Source organism: Protobothrops mucrosquamatus, unplaced genomic scaffold (assembly GCF_001527695.2).
Source record: "Protobothrops mucrosquamatus isolate PMUCROS unplaced genomic scaffold, P.Mucros_1.0 scaffold566, whole genome shotgun sequence".
Taxonomy (NCBI): Eukaryota; Metazoa; Chordata; class Lepidosauria; order Squamata; family Viperidae; genus Protobothrops; species Protobothrops mucrosquamatus.
In genome coordinates this window covers 316749-340752 of record NW_015386869.1, presented here as the reverse complement: position 1 = coordinate 340752, position 24004 = coordinate 316749, and the positions used below count along the sequence as shown (strand labels likewise).

At 37.0% G+C, this 24004-nt stretch overlaps 2 protein-coding genes across 2 annotated transcripts in view; one reads left to right on the top strand and one right to left on the bottom strand.

Annotated features, from left to right (window-relative positions):
- Positions 1-16336, top strand: part of MCMBP (minichromosome maintenance complex binding protein) — a 30819-nt gene extending 14483 nt beyond the window's left edge. The window contains exons 9-16 of the mRNA XM_015817230.1: positions 303-478; positions 1942-2065; positions 4652-4769; positions 6530-6695; positions 10508-10641; positions 11128-11292; positions 12063-12151; positions 15966-16336. Coding sequence (XP_015672716.1) covers positions 303-478; positions 1942-2065; positions 4652-4769; positions 6530-6695; positions 10508-10641; positions 11128-11292; positions 12063-12151; positions 15966-16092 — 1099 coding nt within the window. The 3' untranslated portion in view covers positions 16093-16336. The remainder of the gene's footprint in view (positions 1-302; positions 479-1941; positions 2066-4651; positions 4770-6529; positions 6696-10507; positions 10642-11127; positions 11293-12062; positions 12152-15965) is intronic.
- A 2029-nt stretch (positions 16337-18365) lies between these two features.
- INPP5F (inositol polyphosphate-5-phosphatase F) overlaps positions 18366-24004 on the bottom strand; it is a 43779-nt gene continuing 38140 nt past the window's right edge. The window contains exons 18-20 of the mRNA XM_015817229.1: positions 22444-22572; positions 21698-21785; positions 18366-20634 (exon numbers count right to left, since the gene is read on the bottom strand). Coding sequence (XP_015672715.1) covers positions 19482-20634; positions 21698-21785; positions 22444-22572 — 1370 coding nt within the window. The 3' untranslated portion in view covers positions 18366-19481. The remainder of the gene's footprint in view (positions 20635-21697; positions 21786-22443; positions 22573-24004) is intronic.

Genomic DNA, 24004 nt, shown 5'->3' with positions numbered 1-24004 from the left:
TTTGTATTATGTACCTGTTTTAAATGGCTGTAAGCCGCCCTGAGTCCGCTGGGAGAAGGGCGGGGTAGAAATTTAATTAATTAATAAATAAATAAATATTCAGAAGCATTTTTAAAAGATATAACTGAGGAGTTTACTTTGATTGCTGCAAAAGTATGAAATAAATTCAAGAACTTTATACTGTTTATCATACTGACATTTTTATGTTTAAATAAAGTACCTTTTTCTTTGACAGGGAAAAAAAATCTTGCGAGCAATTTAGAGATTAAATGGAGCTAAATAGAGCTACTTTTATATTTTAGGGAGAATTCCTCCTCTCCAGTGGAGTCTATGGATTGTATGGATACTGTGGAGGAACAGAGAGTTCATAGTCCTCCAGCATCATTAGTTCCCAGAATCCATGTAATTCTGGCACAGAAACTTCAGCACATAAATCCATTGTTGCCTGCTTGCCTTAATGAAGAAGAAAGCAAGAGCTGTAAGTATTTCAGCTATTTAGAGAAGATTACCTTGTTACTATTGAATGCCTGTATTGCAGGGGTGTCAAACTGCCAGCCCGCAGGCCAGTACGTCATGCCGAAACTGTCCACCCCATTGCCGTCAATGGAAAAAAAGTCGCGACATGTCACCTGACGTTGCAAGTTTGACACCCTTGCTGTATTGGATTTTATTGTTTCCATTTATTTATACAAAAAAAGTTCAGTTTGTTCTTAGCACCTTTAATATTTAAGCATAAAGGTACATTGCTAAATGTTGTATAAGCCATTTTTCATCTCCTTTGAGTCAGGGAGGTCTATAAGAAAAAAAATGATATGTCATAGACTTTTTATTTTCTCTTTCATGGCAAATATAAAGTGAATACCATATGTGAATACTGTTAAAGAATTTTATATTTCTGTTGCCTTTTTGTGAGAGTTTATATTTTAAAATTTGGATTTAGTGTCTAAACCTGTACATTTTAATAACATCCTCATTAAAAGACTGTTGAAATGTTTCACAAACACATTTGCTAAATCAGTATTTTTAAATTCATGCGGGCCATAAGTTTGTCACAGTTTAAAACAGCCACTGACTTCTCTAGTAATAGTAGATGAGTTGATGTATTTTGCAGTTTTACGTAATGAAGAGAGGCAGATGAAATGTACAGGCAGTATTAATGTATGTTTATAATGTGTCCATAGCTAGATTGATATCATTATTGATCTCTATAATTTTAAATCTAAGCAAATGTTTGTTAATATCCATACCATTTTATTAATGTTTTACTATAAAATTCTTAGCTAAAATTAACAGTTTATTTTTAAATATAGTAATAATTTATTACAAGAATCCAAATTGCTTTTAGAATTCAAGGAAAATGAATTGCAAATAGGATTGACAGCAATCTTTTTTGGTAAAAGATCCAGTTGTCAAGTGCCCAAAAATGTGATCACATGATTGCAGAAGGGGCAACCATCGAAATAGGTTGTATGTAGCTTTGGGGAGCTTCATTGTCATTTGAATGGTCATTAAGCAACCAGTCATAAGTTGAGGGCTATTTGCACAGTACAGGTAGACTTAACCAGCACAATGGAGCCCCAAATTTTTTATACCAGTTGTTCAATGAATCACTGCAGTTGTTAAGTGAATCATATGGTTAAGTGAATCTGGCTTACCCCACTGACTTTGTTGTATGCCAGCTGGGAAGGTTACAAACAATGATCACATGGCCCCAGGCAGTGGAACTGCCATAAATACATGCCAGCTGCCAGGTGCCTGAATTTTGATCATGTGACCATGGGGATTCTGCAATGGTCATAACTGAAAACCAGTCATACAATACTTTTTTCAGAGTTGTTGTAACTTTGAACAGTCACTAAACAAATTGTTGTAAGTTGAGGACTACCTGTATAGAAAAATTCCTTTGTATTTTCTGATTCTTGCCTATGTTGTCTCTTTTAGTTGTTTCTAGTTTTATGTCTGAACTATCACCAGTTAGAGCAGAGCTTCTTGGCTTCCTCACTCACGCCTTTTTGGGAGACAGCTTGGCTGCTGAATATGTTATATTACATCTCATTTCCACAGTGTAAGTAACAAATTTGTCTGTTTAGCATATCTTATCTTGTGGGAGAAGAGGTAAAAGGGAGAAAGTATTTAATGGAGACAAACATACAGTATTATTCTGCAACCTAAAAATGAAAATTATTTTAATTTTCATACTTCAAATAAAGTAAATAATTTGCATTTATTTTTCCAATATGTGGTAATGTTATGTCTACTAAGGTAAGTACATCTCAAATGCGTACATATTTATTTAGGAAGCTTCCTTGACGTTCTTTAACAGTTTGCATCACTCTTTTATCCATAGAACTGCTGCACTTAGTCATTGAGCTGAAAGTATAAAAAAAAACTGTCTAGAAGGAATTAACATAACAATGCTTAATATAAAAATATTAACTTCTTCTAGACAGCTTTCCTTCATCTTCAGTTTCCTGTTCATAACCCTTCTAAATTAGAAGGAAGGAGGGGAAGAAGGAAAAAATAATTTCCTTTTTTCAGCTCTTTTGGAGAACCAGCTCCCTGGTCTGCTCTGTTGTGATTCCCATATTTTCTAGCACGGCTTTTTCTTTCTAGTCATGGTTCAGTCCTTCGCCATCAAATATACTTTGTGGATCCATCCTTCTTGCTGGGGTAATCCAGTGAATCCACGTTCTTCTGATAATCACTCTTTTAGTCTTCCTGCTCCTTTAATTCAATCCAGACAGAAACACAAAAGGAAAGTGTCAGTGCTTTTCCTGACAATTTTGCCAGTTATAAATCTTGTCCTAGAAAGCAACTGTGGGCTTATTTCTAATTAAACCAAAAACTTTCTAGATGTCGGCTGCCCATCTTGCCAAGGCAACTCTAGGTGATTTACAGTGATTCAGTTAGAAATATCACATAAAACATTAAAGCAATAAATAAACACCATAAATTTAAATTTGACCAAGATGGAAAGGAAGGGAACAAAGTGCACATAGGGAGGACGTGTGGTCTGTCTAATCCAGGGGTAGGCAACCTTGGCTCTTTTATGACTCGTGGACTTCAACTCCCAGAATTCCTGAGCCAGCCATGCTGGCTCAGGAATTCTGGGAGTTGAAGTCCACGAGTCATAAAAGAACCAAGGTTGCCTACCCCTGGTCTAATCCATGGGTGCCCAATCTCTGTCTGGGCCACATTGAGTGAAGGGGAATTGATGTGCATATAAAATATATAATGTAGTTGATGTATATAAATCATATAATAATGTTAAAAGTTTACGATCTTACGGGGCCACATCACTAGTTATCCAAGGCTGCATGCAGCCCATGGGCCACAGATTGGACATCTAATCCATTAACCACCTCCAAGATGCCACTCCCCCATTGAGGCCCTGGAGCAGTTGACAGAGCCTAATCTTCAAACCAAAAAAAGACCAACAGGGTGGGTGCAGATCTCACCTCTGGAAGCACAGTGTTTAAGATGGTGGGTGCCATGGTAGAAAAGGCTCTTCTGGACCCCGCCAGGCAAAATTCCTTGATTGACCAGGACTGCAGCGAGCTTCTTCTGCCAGTGCTGGTGGGACAGACTAATCTCATTGGACTCAGATGGTTCCTCAGATAATCTGAACCCATGCCATGAAGGGCTTTTATGGCCTTTAATTTTAGAGCCCTCTCAAAATTAAAAAAATGACACTATGAAAAATTATTAAATGGCATTTATACATTCATAAAAATAAGAATGTATTCAATCAAAACATGTAGGCTTGTAAGGCCTAAAAAAAAGAGGTGTATTTTTTATTTTTTTCTTGGATCTTTATATTTTTTGTATGTGACTACTGTTGGCATTTTAGTATCTATACAATACAAAAAAGTAGTATTCTAAATCAACAGTTCTTAAGATGCTAACACAAGTATCATGTTGGAAGTAGAAGAATATTTGCCAGGAGAAGAGGCAAATGCAATAAACAGTTAAGAGTTGAAATTCATGAATATCCATACATTTATTTTTGCAGCAACTCAAGTGAGATATGGTAATTTTCTTCAGAAGATGATGATCTTCTGAATATGATCAAAGGCCAATAGACACTAGCATTGTATTTAAGTATTAATTGTATGAAATTCTGCACACACAAAAATTACAGGTTGTTACAAGAAGTATGGGATAACTATCACTTCTGTGCACTGTATCAGTGCAGAACCAAGCAATTTTATCCACATTGTATTTGCCTTAACAGACAACTGATAAGAGACCATAGACAATTAAACAATTTAAAATAGCAGTTAATGCATTCCCCCATGGTCTTTTTGTGGTCTTTAAAAAAAATAATCAATTCAACACTTTAAATCATTTCAACATTCTCTGCTGCCTGAAATATCAGTGGAAAGGAGCACAAGATTTTAAAATAGTTTCCAGTATGGACATGAATATATTTCCAAAGCTATATTCCTAATACAATTTTAAGCTCTCTTCAAATACTATATCTTTGTTGGTGCTTGTTCATAATTGTTCTACTAATTTCACTGTATGTATGCTTTCAAAGTATCAATATTGCTCTTTATCCAAAAGCATTCCTAGCATAAAATGGTTTACAAAGATCAGCAATAGAAGTCCTTGCTCTTAACCTTACATTTCTATATTTTGTGTTATGTAGCTATGCAAGAAGAGATGTCCTTCCTCTGGGAAAATTTGCCCTGAATTTAAGTGGCTGTCCAAGAAACAGTGTCTTCACAGAGCATGTATACCGTATTATTCAGCAGCTTGTTCCTGCAGTAAGAATTACATTTATAAGCTGTGTACCTTAACTGCTCGTTCATGTCAGTATCTGTCACATTAAGTTGTAATGAATTTGTCTTTCAGCCATTTGTTAATGTCATAATGCAATGTGTAAAATTGCTCAGTCATAGCTTAATCAATTTACCATACTTCTGATTGAGTCCTAAATGGACAATTCAAAATGGTGTGTATGTGTTTGTGTGTGTGTGAGAGAGAGAGAGAGAGAATAACTAGTATTCATTGTATACAGATAGTCCTTTGCAGGGTTTATAGTTTTCAACTTATGACCATTTGTTCAGTGAGAAAAGTTACGATGGTGCTGAATGTATAGTGGTTACAAGCAGTCCTTTGAATTCTGCCCATCCTAGCACCTTTGCAGTCACAGGATTGTGATTTGGGTGCACTGCTGGCAACTGTCTTGCACTTAAAAGTACCCCGCAATCACGTAATAGCCATTTGTGACCTTTCCTAACAGTTTACCCAGAAAGTCATTGGGAAGACAGCAGGGTCTCAAGTCTCTGGGGTGAACCTTCTCCACCTACATATTCTCTCCCAGTGCTTGCACTGCACCAACCACTCACACATCCCCACATACCCTCTCCAAGCCTCCCTTACCACTCATCCATCCCCATGTATCCTCCCCAAGCTTTACTGTTCCATCTCATAGAACTGCATTCTCATCACACCTCTCTGACCCCCTCAACTCTCACTACATCTTTGCACACCCACACCATGCCTCTCTTGCACCTCCTCATGCCCTCCCCCATCTACTGGCCTGGCTGGGATTTAATTAAATGGCCACCAAGACTGGAGGGATTGCCATTGCTGTGTAGTGCAATCACATTTTACAGGCACATTGCATTGCAGTGGAAATTCTGATCCCACAATTGCTCTCATAAGCCTACCTGTTTGTCACCAATGCACACCAATGCACAATTGCTTGCATGACATATCCAGAATGATGGATCTGTACCCAACAAGATAATTTATCTCTAATTTCTCTATCACTCAAGAGAATATAGATGCCATAATTTTAATGATACAGTTTCTGCCCTTGCTTATTTGCTAATATGTTAATTATAATGACGAGAGGGGGGAAAAGTGTAATTAAACATTCTTTCTGCATATATATATGTAATGCATTATTTTCAAGCAATGTCATGTGTAGTTAAGGGAAATGTCATATAGGTTTGATGCTTTCAAGGATAATGGAATATTTTTAAGATTCTTGTCTTTTGAAGCCAATTTGCATACATTTTATTACACTTCTGATTTTTGAAAATATTTACCGTATTTTCCGGTGTATAAGACGACTGGGTGTATAAGACGACCCCCAACTTTTCCAGTTAAAATATAGAGTTTGAGCGAGAGAGAGGGGGGGGAGAGAAAACTTGATGAGTAATATGCCAAACCACATGTGTAAAGGAATAAAATAGAATACCCATATTTTCCGGCGTATAAGATGACTGGGCGTATAAGACGACTCCCGACTTTTGAGAAGATTTTCAGGGTTTAGAAAGTCGTCTTATACGCCGGAAAATACGGTACTGTCTTACCTAAGTGTTTTGAAAGAAAGAGTTTATTTCTTGTGGAAGAATCAGATGTTTTTAGCTGGAATATCTGCAATTACATGATTCCTTGATTTTTATTAACCATTAACCTCTTATGTCATTTTTAGTGAAATGTAGTAGCTTAATTCTTTATTTGGTACATGTTCCATATGATAGTTCATTATAGCCATTTTTTGGGGGGGCAGTCATATCGCCTACAGATGACCATAGAGAATATGAACAGCTTAACATTTAACCCACACAAGGACTACACAGCTAATCGTTTAGTCAGTGGAATATTACAGCTGGCCAACAGTACCTCTTTTGTCATAGATGAAACTCTGTTGGAGCAAGGACAGCTTGACACAAAAGGTTAGTATTCACAGATAACAGTTTCGGTTCAAATATCTTGCATAAATAAATGTTAAAAAAACATGGTTGAAGCAAAAAGAGAATTGCCTCCCTGATACTGCTTATTTTACATTATATAAGCATATATGTGCTTATCTTGTCATCTGAGACTGTCAGTTATAAATGTTAAATAAAATTGTAAATGCATTATATACAATAAATCACTTTCTGCTTACCTGTAATTAAAAACTTCTGGGAAACCAAAAAAGCCTCAAGAGCAAAACAATATATACAGTATAAGTATTTGAAGCAACTAAGTGCAGCAAGAAATAAGATCAGATGGAGGTTTAGTATGTTTACTTAGTTACTATTATGGGCATTGTGTGAATTTAGGGAAAAGAAATTGAACCTAATTGGAAATAAGCTAATCCCAATTTAATACACAGATAAAATTTCCTTCATCTTTGCAGATTTAACACCAATTTCATCTTCTGAAATCCAGTTATCTTACAACCACAGAAAAGCAGAACCTTCACAGGAATAATAGTATAAGCATATAAAACCTATCTTCCTTTTTAGATCAATTACCTCACGAGAAGTTACTCTTTTTTATCTTAAAAAAGTGGTATCTTCATTCATCTATTGGTGCAGGAATTACCTATTAACTGCTTCCCAGTTGTCTCCTGCTATCAACAGAGACCTAAACCTTTCTTAGGCTGTTTTCCTGCTTTTCCACTTATGTCTTAATGCTGATGATTCACCATGCTTATAATTCACAACAATGCAGAACATCAAGTCAATGAAAATCATAATCAACCACAAGAGAAAATCCAACATCCCAAAACCAAGATACAGACTACCCAAAGAATGTTGAAATAAAACAGTTTAATTTATCAAATTTTAATAAAGCAGTTACTTCTTGGTACAAGTACATTTTAAAAGGTGGGGCCTTCTGCAGAGAAGACCTTCTAACTTCAGTTTCTGGATCATCTTCAAAGGCAGCCTCATGAAATGTGTGTAGGAATTATCCAACTGGGTGGTGTTCATGGCATGAGTCACTGGTCAGTCAGGACATTCTGATCCCTATTCATGCTCATAAGAATTAAAAGGTCTATATTTAAACAGCTTTTATCTCTTTTTTATATGTTTAATATTTCCATTTAAATGGAATGTTGGACAGAAGTTATGTAAATAGTCTTGGAACACTGTATGCCCATCTCTCTGTCACTCAGCAGGATTTATGAAAACAGGGAAGAGCAAGATAAAACTTGGTATAGGAAAGAAAACTGGCAAAAATTCAAAAGTGGACTACATTATATCATGGCAGAGGAAAATATTCCAGAAGAAAAATCCCTAATACATCTCTGTGGATAGACAGTTGGGTAGCTGTTAGGAATATTGGCAACTGTTCCATTCTAAGCTCTCCCTCCTAGTCACATCCTCCCAGACCTGACTGCATAGAATTTCCCTTATCTTTCCTGTTGGGCTATATACTATACTAAAGGTAATAGGAAAAGTTCCAGAAACTACTTTTGGCATGCTTTCCCTAGCTTATTAATTATTAACTTACATTCTGGCAAGCACACGGACACGTTCTTGAAACAATTAATTTGTTAAATACAGGGAGCCAAAAACATACACCGAATGGTATGTTCTTTTCTTATTCTTATTTTTTTAGAATAAGAAAATTAATAAGAAAAAATCTTCCTTTTGTTAGACGAAAGGGACTATTAAAGGAACATGTGATGTATTTTAAAGTCTAATATTCAGTCTTTAGCAAGTAAGGCATTACAAGCGTGAACAGTTATGCACATCTTGTTAACTTTTCTCTGCAATACAGCTCTCAGCTATTGAATCTATTTTAGATACTTAGGGGAAAAAATATTTTAAGAAAAACTAAAAGTTATCTCTCATTCATTAAAAGCCATGTTTAATGTTTTGGTTTGATTTAGATAAAAAATACTAAATATAATCTTAGAGAGAAATTAATGGTGTAACAACAGATGGTGTTCTTCCAGTCTTACTCCAACCAAATCTTTTATTATAGTCATAGGCTAGCATAAGATGAGATGCAAGCAATTTTTAAAAAGTTAAAAGATATGAAAACAAAAATTGCACAAGGTACATCAGTACTTTAAATAAATGCAGAGGAGGCATAAAAGTTAATATAGCTAATTAAATCTATCACAGCCCAAAACACTCTTAACTAACAAATTAAATAATAAAGCTGGTTTGTGGCACAGGTCATCAACTGACAGATTTAAATACTGCTGCGCAGAACCTGGCAATATATGTTGTAGAAGGATTAGTGTCTGTCAGCAGCTGGGAATTCTAGAACTGTCCTATGTGGCCTGGGTAATGGTGAGATAAAGGTAGTGCAGAAGATATTGATATGGCACATAGAGTGGAGTTAATAGAGCCCCCAGGCCTCCTTCCACTTTTCCATGTTTTACACTTGGTTCTGCCCTAATTAAGAATGCACAAAATCCATTTAATATCAGTTTGTCAGTAGTCCAGGTTTCCTGAGCCACTATGTAGTCATGGTGGGAAAGAAAGTAAGTGAAACAGGATTTCAGATGGATGCAAACCACCCAGCCACATTCCCAGTTAGAAGGATAATGTTGGTCACTTTGATGTCAAATTACTCTGGAAGTGCGTTAAGAAAATCAAACATCAGTTTACTAAGGTTTCTGCAAAGATACTCTCTTCTTTAAATTATATTTAACCTAGGTTGCGGTTTCCCTTTCAGACCAGCAACCCTAGATCTAAAAACAAGCTATACTTTTTAGGGGGAGGAAAGTTCTTTTTAATTTTTTAGCTTTTAAAACATCATATTAAGAATATTGCATTGTAATATTTATTGTATTTATTGTAATAATTTATAATTTCCTCTTTGATTAATTTTACATTTACATACTTGATTGTGCAAGCAAAAAATACATTTTTGCAGAATTTTTCCTAGTTCCCAATGATAATTTGCTCATCTTCCTAACACCTAAAGGAATTTTACCTAGGAACTAGGCTTACATATTAATTCATAGGGCAGAATGATTGAAGACTAACAATTAATAATAATAATAATAATGACAAAGTTGGAAGGGACCTTGGAGATCATCTAGTCCAACCCCCTGCTCAGGCAGGAAACCCTATACCATTTCAGACAAATGGCTGTCCAGTTTCTTCTTAAAAACTTCCAGTGTTGGAGCATTCACCACTTCTGGAGGCAGGTTGTTCCACTGGTTAATTGTTCTAACTGTCAGGAAGCTTCTCCTTAGTTCTAGGTTGCTTCTCTCTTTGGTTAGTTTCCACCCGTTGCTTCTTGTCCTTCCTTCAGGCGCTTTGGAAAATAGCTTGACACCCTCTTCTTTGTGGCAGCCCCTGAGATATTGGAACACTGCTATCATGTCCCCCCTCGTCCTTCTCTTCGTTAAACTAGACATACCCAATTCCAGCAACCGTTCCTTATATGTTTTAGCCTCCAGTCCCCTAATCATCTTTGTTGCTCTTCTCTGTACTCTTTCTAGAGTCTCAACATCTTTTTTACATCGCGGTGACCAAAACTGGATGCAGTATTCCAAGTGTGGCCTTACTAAGGCATTGTAAAGTGGTATTAACACTTCACGTGATCTTGATTCTATCCCTCTGTTAATGCAGCCTAGCACTGTGTTGGTTTTTTTGGCAGCTGCAGCACACGGCTGGCTCATATTTAAATGATTGTCCACTAGGATTCTGAGATCCCTCTCACAGTTACTACTATTAAAATGCTATATTTTATTTTATATCTGATTTTTTATAATAAACCATATTTTTTTTCTTTTTTCACTATTTTGTAGGAGTTCACAATGTGAAAGCACTGGGCCACTTGATAACTTGGCAGAAGGTGGATTATGACTTCAGTTACCATCAGATGGAATTCCCATGCAACATTAATGTCCTTATCACTTCAGAGGGCAGATCACTCCTACCGGTATAGCGAAGTTTCCCTGGCCTTCCTTCTTCGTAATTTCTTGAAGAAGAATGAAAGGATACAAAGATAACCGTGCTGTACATCAGTGGTTCATACTAGATACTGTACTTGAGCAATACATTGCTCTCCTGTGAAAATTTGGCATTATAAACCTTGGAAGGAACAAAAATAGTCGAAACAACATTCATATATAGATCAATTAACCTTAAAGTGTATGACTTTGGATGTTATTTTTAAAATCCTCAATCATTAGGATACTGTTGCATTTGTAGATAACTAAACCAATTGGATTAAAAAGACTTTTCAATTAATTCTTGTTATCTAATTTCTCAGACAGAACTCTACATAGCATGAGGACAATTTCAGAGACAATATGAATTTAAAAAATCCCTTAAGAGTTTTGGTGTTTAGTCACAGTGAAATTGCTACCTTTCTTAGTATGACTAACTGAAGTGTGAAATAATGATGTAAACTTTATTTCCACAGTCAGATTGCCAAGTTCATCTGCAGCCGGAGCTCATTCCCCCTAATATGGAGGAGCACATGAACAGCCTTCTCACAGCTGTGCTGCCATCAATCCTCAACAAGTTCCGCATCTATCTAAGCTTGTTGAGACTGCTGGATTATAGCATATCAGACGAAGTCACAAAGGTATAGAAATCATCATTTCATGGTTCAGTGTTCAGATTGGGACAAATAATTCTTTTAGGATTAGGACAGTGTTTCTCAACCTTGACAATTTTAAGGCATGTGGACTTCAACTCCCAGAATTCCACAGCCAGCATTGCTGGCTGTGGAATTCTGGGAGTTGAAGTCGATAGCTTAAAAATTGTCAAGGTTGAGAAACACTGGATTAGGATGATGGCTGAGTGTAGCAACAAAACTGCTAGGACGAAGAAGCTTGTTTTGAATTTCTATCACTCTCTATGGTGGACCATTAAAACGTCAGAAGCTTTGTTCCATCGGAACATGGAACACTTGAAATGTTTAAAAAACTGCCAATTTGGGATAGAAAAGGCACACCATCTGAAAAACTAGTTCTTGTCATTGACAATGAATTTTTTTTTAAAAAATGAACTTAGCATTTTTTTAATCATCATCAAGGAAGCGTTCCTCGTATGGTCCTTGCGTTGTAATGGAAATGTATTGTATGGCTCTTCCCTGACCATTGTGAAATCACAGCTGGATCTTGACCCTAAATAAATTCGTAAACTCTGCCTCTTTTAATGGAAGTATGTAGGATGTGAAAATATTTTTTGACTGAAGAATGTATGTTCATATGGTAGAAAATTGCTTTACTATGGCACTATCACATCAAAACCACTGCATTTGAAGGGAGGAAATTATAGTACAATCTTCTTCTGGACTTTGGGAGGCAAATCTAAGTTAAGTGATAATGCTTTAATCAATCTCTTCAACAGGCAGTAGAAGATGATTTTGTAGAAATGCGTAAAAACGATCCTGAGAGTATAACAGCGGATGATCTTCACAGAACTCTGCTGGTAGCAAGGTAAGGGCACAAATGTTAAGTAGTTTGCTGAAGTATCACTTACTAAAGCGATCACAGACTTGAACTCAGCCCTTTAGCACATGCATCTTTCCACCTGGAACTTCATTTAAGTATAATTTACTTTCTTTCATTTATTTTTAAGTAATCACTCCTTTCCTTTCCTAATTTTGAATTGCAGAGTTTCTTGTTTAGCACAGAGTTGACCTCTAAGGTAATACTGAGCAGGTTTGGTTTTGTTGTCCATGGGTAAATCTAAGGGATGTGTATTTTAATATAATGCAACTTTCTTAGAAATTGTTAAATGAAAATGGAATTATAATATTTAATCTAACTCAAAAGACATTATTTAAAACTGCTGGGTTGCATAAGCAAATTATACGATTATCAAGTTTCAAACTGAGAAAAGGTAAGCTACTAATTTAGATTTTGCAAAGGCTTATGGGAAAACATTTGAAATAAATTTTCTTCTGGACAATTAGAAGCAGATACTGCTCGTCCTTATTGTCCAGGGAAAACAGTGGTCTTCATTCATTCTCTCTGCGTGTTTCTTTCATACTTTGCATGCATGCGCCATTCATTCTTGACTCTTGCTTATTTTACCACACAAACTTCTTCAGCAAGCCATTTCCACTATATTCACATTATTTTATATATTTCTTGACATGCCAAGCTACTTTAAATCATCTAATTTTTTGGATCATTCACTCCATTTTTCTGTCCAACATCTTGGCCTTCAGTACATTTAAGATCAATTATCTTTGTTACATCATGCCATCTAATATTCAATGTATTAGCTGAAAAAGAAATAACATCCATGTTCCCAATTAACAACTCTCTAATGTTTTCATTTCCTTGTACATTTATTCATGAATATATTAAATAATCAAGGAAGGTCACATGGAAAGGTCTAGAGCAGTGTTTCTCAACCTTGACAATTTTAAGGCATGTGGACTTCAACTCCCAGAATTCCACAGCCAGCAATTCTGGGAGTTGAAGTCCACATGCCTTAAAATTGTCAAGGTTGAGAAACACTGGTCTAGAGCAGCGGTTCTCAACCTATGGGTCGCGACCCCATTTGGGGTCGATCGACCATTTCACGGGGGTCGCCAAGCAAGGCTGTCCGCCATTTTTTCCCCTTTTCCGGCGGGTGCCTTACCTCCCTTGGGCTGGGCCAGCTGGTGGTTGGCCTGCTCCGTCTCTGCCGCTTGCCAGCTACGCCTTGGCCGGCGCAGGGGGCGGAACTACGCATGTGCGGCGCTCCCGGGCAGGGAAAGTCCTCGACTTACGACCGGTTGGGTAGTCCTCGACTTACGACCGGTTTAGTCCTCGACTTACGACCGGTTTAGTCCTCAACTTATGACAGGTTTAGTCCTCGACTTACGGCCAGTTGGGGGTCGCAGCATTAAAAAGGTTGAGAACCACTGGTCTAGAGAATGGGAACTTATCTTTTCCATTAATTTTTGTAGTCAAGCAAAAAGATTTTTGTAGTCAAGCTCTTTCTTTTATCCTTCTATTTGATTTCGTTTGGGTCAGGGTGGAGGTAGCTTTTTGTTTTTTTCCTGAAACTGATACAGAGATTTTAGAAAGAGCAAAACTCCTTCTTTTCCTCTTCAGTAAGCTATAAAAACTTTCTGGAGATAACACAACCTTCTGTCTCTTTTCTGTTTCCCTGCTCCTGGTAAAACAAGGACATGTGCTGCTCCTGGTAAAACAAGGACATATATGATGTGACATATATGACAGCTCAAGCTTTGATTTTCAATGGAAGAAAGAAAAGGCATAATAATGCACAAGGGCTTATGGCCCAAGTGATGGGACCAACATAAAAAATGCCTCCAGCCATACAACCACAGTGTGGATGAAATAGTGGAAAAATAGTAATAGGACAATTTGTCCCAGTTATCTGGATTAGTCAGGAGCATGTAGGAGCATCATCCCAAATTCAGAAACTAAGCTAATGAAAATGCATCCCAGGAATCATGAAAATAAAACAGACTATAACATCAGAAAGAAGGTAGAAAGACAAATAATCCCCCTCCAACAGGACTTTAATTTTTTGGAAGGCGAGAGATAACGTTAAAGAATGATTGCATAGAAAAATCTATAGGTTTAGAAAGGATGTGGGGTTTCTTTTTATTCCAGCTATTGTTTTTACAAAGAACTCAAAATGGTGAACATATCCAACACATCTTCCTCCTCTTATTTTCCCACAACAATCCTGTGAGCTGGGTAGGATTGAGAGTGAGTAACTGGCCCAGGTTTACCCAGCAGGCTTTTATGGCTAAGACCATGATTTTTTCTCATTCATGCCGCAGGAAGAGTGAGAGAAAAGACATTCCTTCCCTCATCCTCCAGTTGTTTCCTGGAAATCAGCCTGGAGATTTAAAGAGCAAGTCCTTTCCTTCTTCTTTCTCCTTCAATAAGATCCACAAATGTTGCTGCTGTCTCATTTAGATAAAGGTCTAGCCCAGTGTTTCTCAATCTTGACGATTTTAAGGCATGTGGACTTCAACTCCCAGAATTCCACAGCCAGCATTGCTGGCTGTGGAATTCTGGGAGTTGAAGTCCACATGCCTTAAAATCGTCAAGATTGAGAAACACTGGGCTAGCCAATATGCTATACCTGATTTTGGGGGGGAGGGGGCTCTGGCAGAGTGGAATGATTCTAAGCTGTTTTTCTCTGCAGCAGAGCACTTCCCTAAAAGTGCTAACTGCAAGTTAACAAGCTGGCTTTGTGACCTTGATTACATTAGGACTCTCCGACCTGCTTGCAGGGCTGCCTGAAATTCTTCAACAGACTTTAATCAGTTTCACCCTGAAGGTTTTTGTCAGGTGCAAAAATTTGGTCTAAATGTGTCTATTGGCAAGAAAATGATTTTTTTTTAAAATTTTCATGTTTGCATACCATTGCTATATCTGGTAGCCACTAAACAAGGAATGGATATATTTTTCTTTTATTAATTCATACTCTTTACCATATATCCCTGTAACATTCCATGTTGCAGTCTTCTAGATGCTATGTTGAGACCCAATGACCCAGGTTGTTTTCAGGGCTCCATTAAGTGTCTGATTCCAGGATGAGTTTATTTGTAAAGCCCAAAGGAGCTTTGTTTCAACCAACGGCAGCATCTAGCAAATATTACCTTAGCTAAAACATTTTCAGGCCTGGTTAGTACTTGGAAGGAATTACTGGGGAATTCCAGGGCTGTTGGCTAGACAAGAAATCATGAACCAATCCCAGGAATAAACAATAAACCACTTGCTGCCAAGAAAAGTGCACACAAGTGTTCCTTACTCACCAACAGTTGAACTGGACTTGGTCCTTAAATGAGCTTCAGGGTATGACTTTCTCTGTACACAGGTTTTATTTATATGCTTCCTATATTTGCCTCATTTTGATTACAGTAAAGGTTTTCATTTACACTACACAACCTGTTCCTCATTGGGTCATCATTTCAGAGATACTTCCTTATCAGATTCCATGTCCAAGAATGACAAACCTTCTGATATACTGCTTTCACCAGCAAATCTGGGATACATTCAGAGATGTTTCTGCCTTGAAAATAGCCCATGTCGAACTCTACAGCATAGTCAAACAATCGCCTAGGAAACATAAAATTTGTCAAATTTCAATTCCACAGGAGTCATGGCTCCTAGATTTTGAATGCATTCTGTAAGTTAGCTCATTTGAAGTACCTCGGTTCAAAAAGTGTTGTCCTATGGTGCACTGTTTTGCCCAGTTAAAAGTTAACGGAATCAGCGTTTTAGTACTATATAGATACTAAAGAGGTTTATCTCCGTTTCTTGTGCACAGGTTCCTTTCTCTCAGTGCTGGGCAGACAACACTATCGAGAGAGAGATGGCTAAGAGCAAAGCAATTGGAGGCACTTCGTAAAGTCAGATTACAGCAGCAAAAATCTGTAAATGGAAATGAACTTTAGGACAACAGTATCCATGTTTGTAAGACTGTAAACATGCCTAATATTTGTAGAGCTGATATGAACAGAGCTTATGTTTATACTGGGTTTTGTAGATAATTTATATCAAAGTTATGGCTCTTTTCTCAAATGAACCCAATTTATGGTGTTCAGCAGATTAAACACTGATAAATTTTGGAGCTTGTTTTGTAACCAAATTAACAACTATGGAAAATCTGTTTGATATTAAAGATTTACTATAAAATGATGTCACACTTTTACTAAGAATTATTATAACAAACATTTTACGGTATTAGAACACATACCAGATTTTAAAGGGGTTGGACTGAAAATCATAGTAGAAAGTACAATTCGTTGAAAATGGTTCTCCATTTACAGTTGGTTCCATAAATGATTGCTATGTGAATATATCCTAAATAGTCATAAATTTACTAATTACTATTTATCCAGAATGTAAAAGTGTAAAATCAGTATATTTATTTAAGACCATCAAAATGGAGATTGTATTTAATGTATATATCATACCTACTGATATTAGCATTGCTAGTTAACACTTTAATGTGCTGGGTTAACATTTAAGTTCCTCAATTTGTTTCAATTTGGTTATTTTGAATTATTATTTTATTCCACCATTATTTTTTATGTGTACAGAACTCAAAACAGCAAGCATAACTAATACTCCTGCCTCCTATATCCTGAGGCAGACAGCTCTGCAGATTATACCTTTGCAGTATCTTAAAATGAAGTTTTATATCAAAAATACAACCTAAGTGACAATGCTGAGCTTTCTTAAACACACCTTGTGGACCCACAATTTCATCACTGAGTTACAATGTATCCAGAATAGCATTTCATGAATATACACAGGCCATACTTTCTGAACTTTAGAATAACTGCAGATAACATACAGCAAGGGAAGACAGTATAGAACAGTGATGGCAAACCTTTTAGAGACCGAGTGCCCAAACTGCAACCCAAAACCCACTTATGTATTGTCGGGTGCCGGGTGGGCATGGCCCATTGGGTGGGTGTGGTGCATTGGGTGGGCGTGGCTTCGGTGGTAACGGCAGACTGGGTGGGACTAAAAAGTTCAATCAATCAATTCCAACTTTGCGAGATCTTTTTTTTCGTGCAAGAAATTGAAATTGAACTTTTTTTTTTTTTTGCACATGGCGGCGGAGGCCTAAAGCAAAAAGGTTTTATAAAACCCAGCTGAAGGCCTAGGACTGGGGCGATGGCGTGGCACGCGTGCCATAGGTTCACCACCACTGGTATAGAATAAAATTTCAAAGAAATGTGTATCCCATTACTGATTTGAATCCTCATAAAGATAAATTTGACTTGGTATTTTCAGAATATGTAACTCAGGAACATTCAGCAGGAATAAAAGAGTAAACTGTTTCCTGTAAAAATAACAGTCTTATGTCACCAGAGAAACAAAATTTTAAATATGACTTACATCGGCTTTTATGGCTGATTAGCTAACAGTCTGATATTTTCAATTCCCTCTACCTTGAGGAACAGCGGTGGCAAGTGTTCATGCTAGTCATTTAGACATCCCTTCAATCTGTTACCAAGTAGTATAACTTCATTAACAACCTACTCTTTATGGCCCCAGACAGATCTGTGCAGTTGCTCTTCTGACACAATCACTGTATCGAAATAGCATCCTCTGAACTTTTTTTTAGTAATTAAATATGTTGCTTCCCCAAAAACAATAAAGATGTCTAAAGAGAAAAATGGGAGCAGAGAAGCAGTTTTAGTCTTGTAAATGAGAAATCAACAACGATCCTTAGTATTCTGAACCATATACACCAAAATGCATAGTATTTTATTTTTTTTTATTAAAATAGCTCTTGTTTCCCCATTAAAACAACACAGTTTTATTGTATATTATTCTAAATATACTTAAATGTATAGGTACTCTCAAAAGAACACACATTAAAGTATTAATAAATAACAAAATACAAACAGTACAAAAGTATCACACAAAATACAGTTTAAGTAAGTTATCACTTCTGATATAGTAGAGACACTCAGACATATAATTGACTTATTACCGGTAACTGTTCAGAACACCACATGCAACCTAGCTATAGTACAAGTGTACTAACAAAGAAACCCCAAGTTCTAGAACAGTGTTTCTCAACCTTGACAATTTTAAGGCATGTGGACTTCAACTCCCAGAATTCCACAGCCAGCAATGCTGGCTGTGGAATTCTGGGAGTTGAAGTCCACATGCCTTAAAATTGTCACGGTTGAGAAACACTGTTCTAGAATAAGGACAGAAGTTATGAAGGAACAAGACTGCATTCAGTGTTGTTTCTGCTGCTATGTTCTATTATAGTTCATCCATCACAAGACTGTTTTGGGCAACTGCTTCTAAGAAATGAGCTAGTATTTAAATACAACTTCATTTCTCCGCTGATGTCAAGATTATAGCTACAGTAACTTCTGAAATATGTTGCACTGATCACATTTTAGACAAGAGTAAGGTATTATGGAGGAGGAGTATGTTGTCAGTTATATTTCTGAAGATTATTCCCTTGCATATGTTTAGGTAATATCTCCTCACATGGATAACATTTTTATTCAGTATTTGATATCAAGCTTAAGAATTTTGCTTTGATCCACAAAAGACTACGCTCTAAGAATATGCAACTAGTTTCTTAGAAAATAATGCATTATGGTTTCCAGAAACACTGATTTTATTTTTAAAAGAGGATTATTATTTTTCCCAGCTAGAAAAGCCCTTTCAGCAGCTACCCTGAAAGCTTTAACAAACATGTTAACTTCTAGAAACCATAACTACTAAATCAACAGAGGTAGAAAGAAGCAAGGAATTGGTGAAGGAAAGGGAGAATAAATGCCTAAGCATATTTTTTTTTTAAAAAAAAATACTCCCTCTGCAGTGACCATTTCCTTAGGAATGAAACCTGTTCAAGGAACACAAATTTTTAAAAAATTAAATAAAAAAAATCTGGAGAAAAATAAATAGAATGCCATCTATGAGTAAAATATTCACTGGTACAGTGCAAGATTAATAAGGTAACGGGTGTTTAGTACCAGACCCTTAATATAAATATTCTACACAAATCTGAAGACTTATAAAAAAACTTGCCCCAAAAGATATAGTTGTGCATCCGATTACCTAAACGAGCAGCATGCACATCAACAATTGCTGTGTGAGTTACCTGTTTAGTATAATTTATTGTCGCTCACTCGCTACAAAACAGTTCTGAAGCCTGTTCAAAACCCAACTAATTTCTCTCATCAGTTTCTGTAAACATTGTTACTGGTATTCTTAATACCAATACTCAGTGGCAGTTTGCCCTTCTTCCCTAGAATTTATGTTACAGTATTTAATAGTATGTACAATTGGATCTTGAGCTCTAAATCTGAATTATTCGTGTTTGACACTGGGTAAACATTTCTTTCAATTCATTTTGCTGGCTTTCATTAATAGTTTCTGGTTCAGCTGGGCTCTTCTGGACTTTAGCCACAGCAAAGTTGATTCCTTGGGTTAAGCCAGCTTGTGTAATGTTAGCTACCTGTGCCATTGAATTGCGTATCTTTGCAAAGGGAGAGACTGCCCTGCTACCATTATTTTCTGCTGGTGAAGGAGTCACATGAAACTCTGGCTCAGCTTCGAGAACAATAGATGAGGAGCTTGGGCTTTTATGAGACTTAAATAAATTCATCTGTTCAACCACTAAATATTGTGGTCCTGTCTCTGAAAGCGATACATCCAGTTTAGATGGTCTAGAAGGAGCCTTATTAGTTCCCAAACAATCAGTTGCCTTAGGAGCATTATTGCTAATATTATGCGCTGCTTCTTGGAGTTCTTGAGAACCCCTCTCATGTTCTGAAACACTGTTCATCTTAATTTTAGCATCCTGGACAAATCTGTGACAGTAAACATCAATCTGTTTAGTGATATCTAGTGTTGTATTTTCAGCAGACAAAGCTTCTTGAGAAGTTTTGCCTTCAGTTTCATTGTTCATTTGGTGTCCAGATTGTGCAACATAGATGTCTGAAGGAACAGGAATGCTAATGTTGGTATCAGTGCTGCTCACAGATTGGGACCGACTATTTAACCGGGGAGCAGATGCAATGATACCACAACTAGGTAAGACATAATCTATCTGTCCGTTCTCTAAAGAGTCCATGAATTGCTGGTCATCATCAGATCTGGAATTTGTCAGGAAGTCATCTGAATGGAATGAGTCGTTATCAGACGAGATCTCAATATCCGATTCTATATTGGCATTAGTATCAGTCATGGCATTTTCCATGGTTTCAAGACTGCTGTCAGATTTCCAAAGATTTACTTTCAGATTGGGCTTTAAGAAATTGACTTTCATTTCAGGCTTTGTAAAGTTTCCCAATTTTCTAAGATTGCTGATGTTTACGTTGGATTTGGTTTGTTTCACTTTTTGATTAAGAGATGAAAACTTGTTCATTAAGTAATTCTTCCCCAGGGCCAAAGAACCTCTATTCTGGGATCTGATCCCAATGATGTCCTCATGTGGTTTGCTGCTTTTCCTGAAAAAGTGAGAAAACTAATAACTTCCTTCGTTCCTTACGTATGATAAAAACAGAGCTGCTTTTGATCCTTGTTTTATTATACAGGGTGTACCAAAAGTCAGGCTTCACAGACAATTTATTACATAAATTACATTAAATGTTTGAATTGGTTACTGTTTTCTTTTAAACACTGTTTTCTTTTACTCATTTGAGGCATGACCTTTAACCATTCCTAGATACAGTAACATTTTCTCTGGCAAAAAATAAATAAAAATAAAGCATTCTGATTGGCTTAGAGGGTCTGACTTTTGCTGCACCTTTGATATATAATTTCCTTGTTTATTGGGGTTTAAGCATAGTATATTGTTGACCTTCACACCAAGGCACTCGGCATCCCCAATATTGCAAGACAGAATCCTCAAGTAATATAATTATTTAAGAACTTTTTGGACTCCTTGGTGTCCTCTGAACTTGGGATGTTTTCTTGTAAATATGTCACTACCCAGCTAAATAATTACTCGGTGCTACTCAACCCCAAAAGCAAAGTATCAAAATTTACATACGTTATTTACATAAAAGCAGGAAAGTAATTAATGCAAATAGATGGCTGGTGTATAGGTAGTCCTCAACTTACAACTATTCCTTTAGCAACCATTAGAAGTTACAACAGCACTAAAAAAAGTGATTTACAATAAGTCCTCACATTTACAACCATTGCAGTATCCCCACAATCATGTGAAAATTCAGGTGCTTGGCAAATGGCATGTATCTACAATAGTTGCTGTATCCCGAGACCTTCCCAGCCTGCTTCCGACAAAAGCAAGGTCAAAGGGGAAAGTTGGATTTGTTTAACAATCACATGGTTCACTTAACTACACAACTACAGTGATTCACTCAACAAATGTGCCAAAAAAAGGTTGTAAAATCAGGCACATTACAGCCACCTTGCTTAGCAATGGAAATCCTGGTCTCAATTGTGGTTGTAAGTCGAGGACTATCTGTAGTATATACTACAAGTGTTGTAGCTTAAAGGGAATTAGGTGTCAGGGAATTTATGACAATGAAAAAAATTAAAATTCACCTCTCCAGTTTTTTCTCAGTAATGGAGACATCTAATCCCATGGCCTGCTTGGTGATTCGCAGCATTTCTGCAATGCACTGAAGCGTGTCTGAAATTCAAAGAATTAATCCACAATTCCTGAAAAGATCATACTCTTCACTAAATGCTAATGATAGTTTATTTGAATATATTTGCCTTCAAAAATTAATATAGGATGTACTTCATACTCACATGAAAAATTCACCTTCATTTTACATCAAATGACTCACATATTAAGGAAATTAGGTACTTAAGCAAAAAGCAAAGAATTAAGCTATTTTTGCAAAGTTGCAAAGATTCATTTTTATCCTTGAGATAAAATTAAAAATGAAGATTTCTACTAGACACATGTTGTACTACTGATTCAATTGGTACATCTGTTGTCTGAGACATACTGCAAAATGCATAGCATAATGAGTAAAGTATAACTGAAAGGGTACAAATGTACCAAATTTCTCTTGAATGTGTATGCTGCCCTTCCAGAGATGTACTCTCTGCTCAAAAATTAGTAGAAGGACTGATGTTGGTGAAAAGCAGGAATAGGCAGAGTTCTGGGTGTCAGTAATTCAGTAATTAAATTGGCTAATTAATTTAAAATACAGTTTATTTTCAAACAAGTTATTTTCTTATTCAACTATTTAAATGTCCCATTTTATTTTCATAGCTAAATTGTAATTGCTCAGAAACATCTAAATTTATTCTATTCATTCCAAAAAGTAGATACTTACCTTTTCCATCCTCTTCAGGGCTGCGCACCACAGCTCTAAGTGTATGGAAGTACCCACTTGTATCTTTGTATTTATAATGAAGCCTCATGCATGAGAACTTGGGTTTTCCAAAGAATGTTGGTTCAGGTCCTTGTTAAAGAAATAATAATAACAATTCAGGAATGCGGAGTCTACTTTTTAAACAACACACTTCATTATAGCTGTTCTGTCCCAGCCTACGCGAACACTGCTCAGCTGCTTACTCATGAGGAAAAAACCCTTTGCATTGAACAGGGCAGGACTTGGTTAAGATAAACCCCTTTTATTTTTATACAACTTTTATGGAACAAAACTCCAACCAGTCCTTTATCTGTTGAAATGAACAAGATTCAGTCTGAGTTCTCAGCTGGAATGTTCAAGGTTTAAGTCACTCAAACATAAAGCCGACAAACCGGGTTAAATATTCAAGAATCCTGAGGCAAGAAATCCAACGATAAAAGCACAAAGCCGTAGCATGAATGGTTGCCTTTGGCAACCAGCCCATTCCACGCCTTTCCTCTTTATAGTCCAGCCAGGGCGTGGCTTCTTAGTATCTTTTACTTTTCCTGGAGAGCCACCCCACCACCCTCCGCTGTCCTTGTACGCCTTTCCTCCCTGCGCATCCGTGCATCTGGAACAGGCCCCAGCTGCTCTTCATCTTCGCTCAGTTCAGGCCCCCAACCCAGCTGTCTCTCTGCCTGAGCATGAGTAGATGGGCCCAATGTCACATCTAGTTCTGAGTCTTCATGCTCCTCAGAGCCTTCCACAGAGTCTGATGTGACCCCAGGCAACCCTTCCCCCTCATCCGATTCATCTGACTCGGCTGCCACCAGGAACAAGGACTTTCCTAGCTCAACTGGAATGAACTACTATTGGGTTCCACTTATCCCTGAACTGTATGCTGTGATTTTGTTCTACAGCTTCAGTTATATCCCATTAAAAGATTAATCCCATAGGTTTTGTTGTATGTTTTTCTTCCTTATACCAGTGAGTGGTGGTAGTGAATATTGTCGCTGCAGAGAATTTGGTTTATATCCCATTTAGCAACGAAGCTCACCAATTACTTTTGGTCATTCAATCTCTGAAATTAATCTACTTTATAGAAAGATTACAAGAATAAAAGAGGAGCAAGAAATTGAGTTCCCTGGCAAAAGGCAGGATATCAAGGTAACATTTTCATAAAAGCTCACCACCTTTTCTACTGTATCACTTTAAAATCTTAATCACAGTGATTGCTCCCTAGCATTTGCACACATGGAAACAGCCACTGGCAGTAGCAAAACAGGTAAAGAAGGGAATCCCTGGAAAATTTGGTACATGCTATGGCTGCTCCATGCCACAGTCATTCTTTTATTAAACCCAGTACAGCCAACAACTGGTCCGCCTCTCCTGTTTTTTCCAGTTCGCTCCTTATTCAGCCTCCTTTAGCCTATGCCATCCTTAAGAACAGTATATTTAACCTCCCCTCCCCATGACAAGGTAGGCAGTTGGCTTATGTTGTTCATAAGGAGTTGAGTTCAAAGACAGCAGCATCAACTAAAGG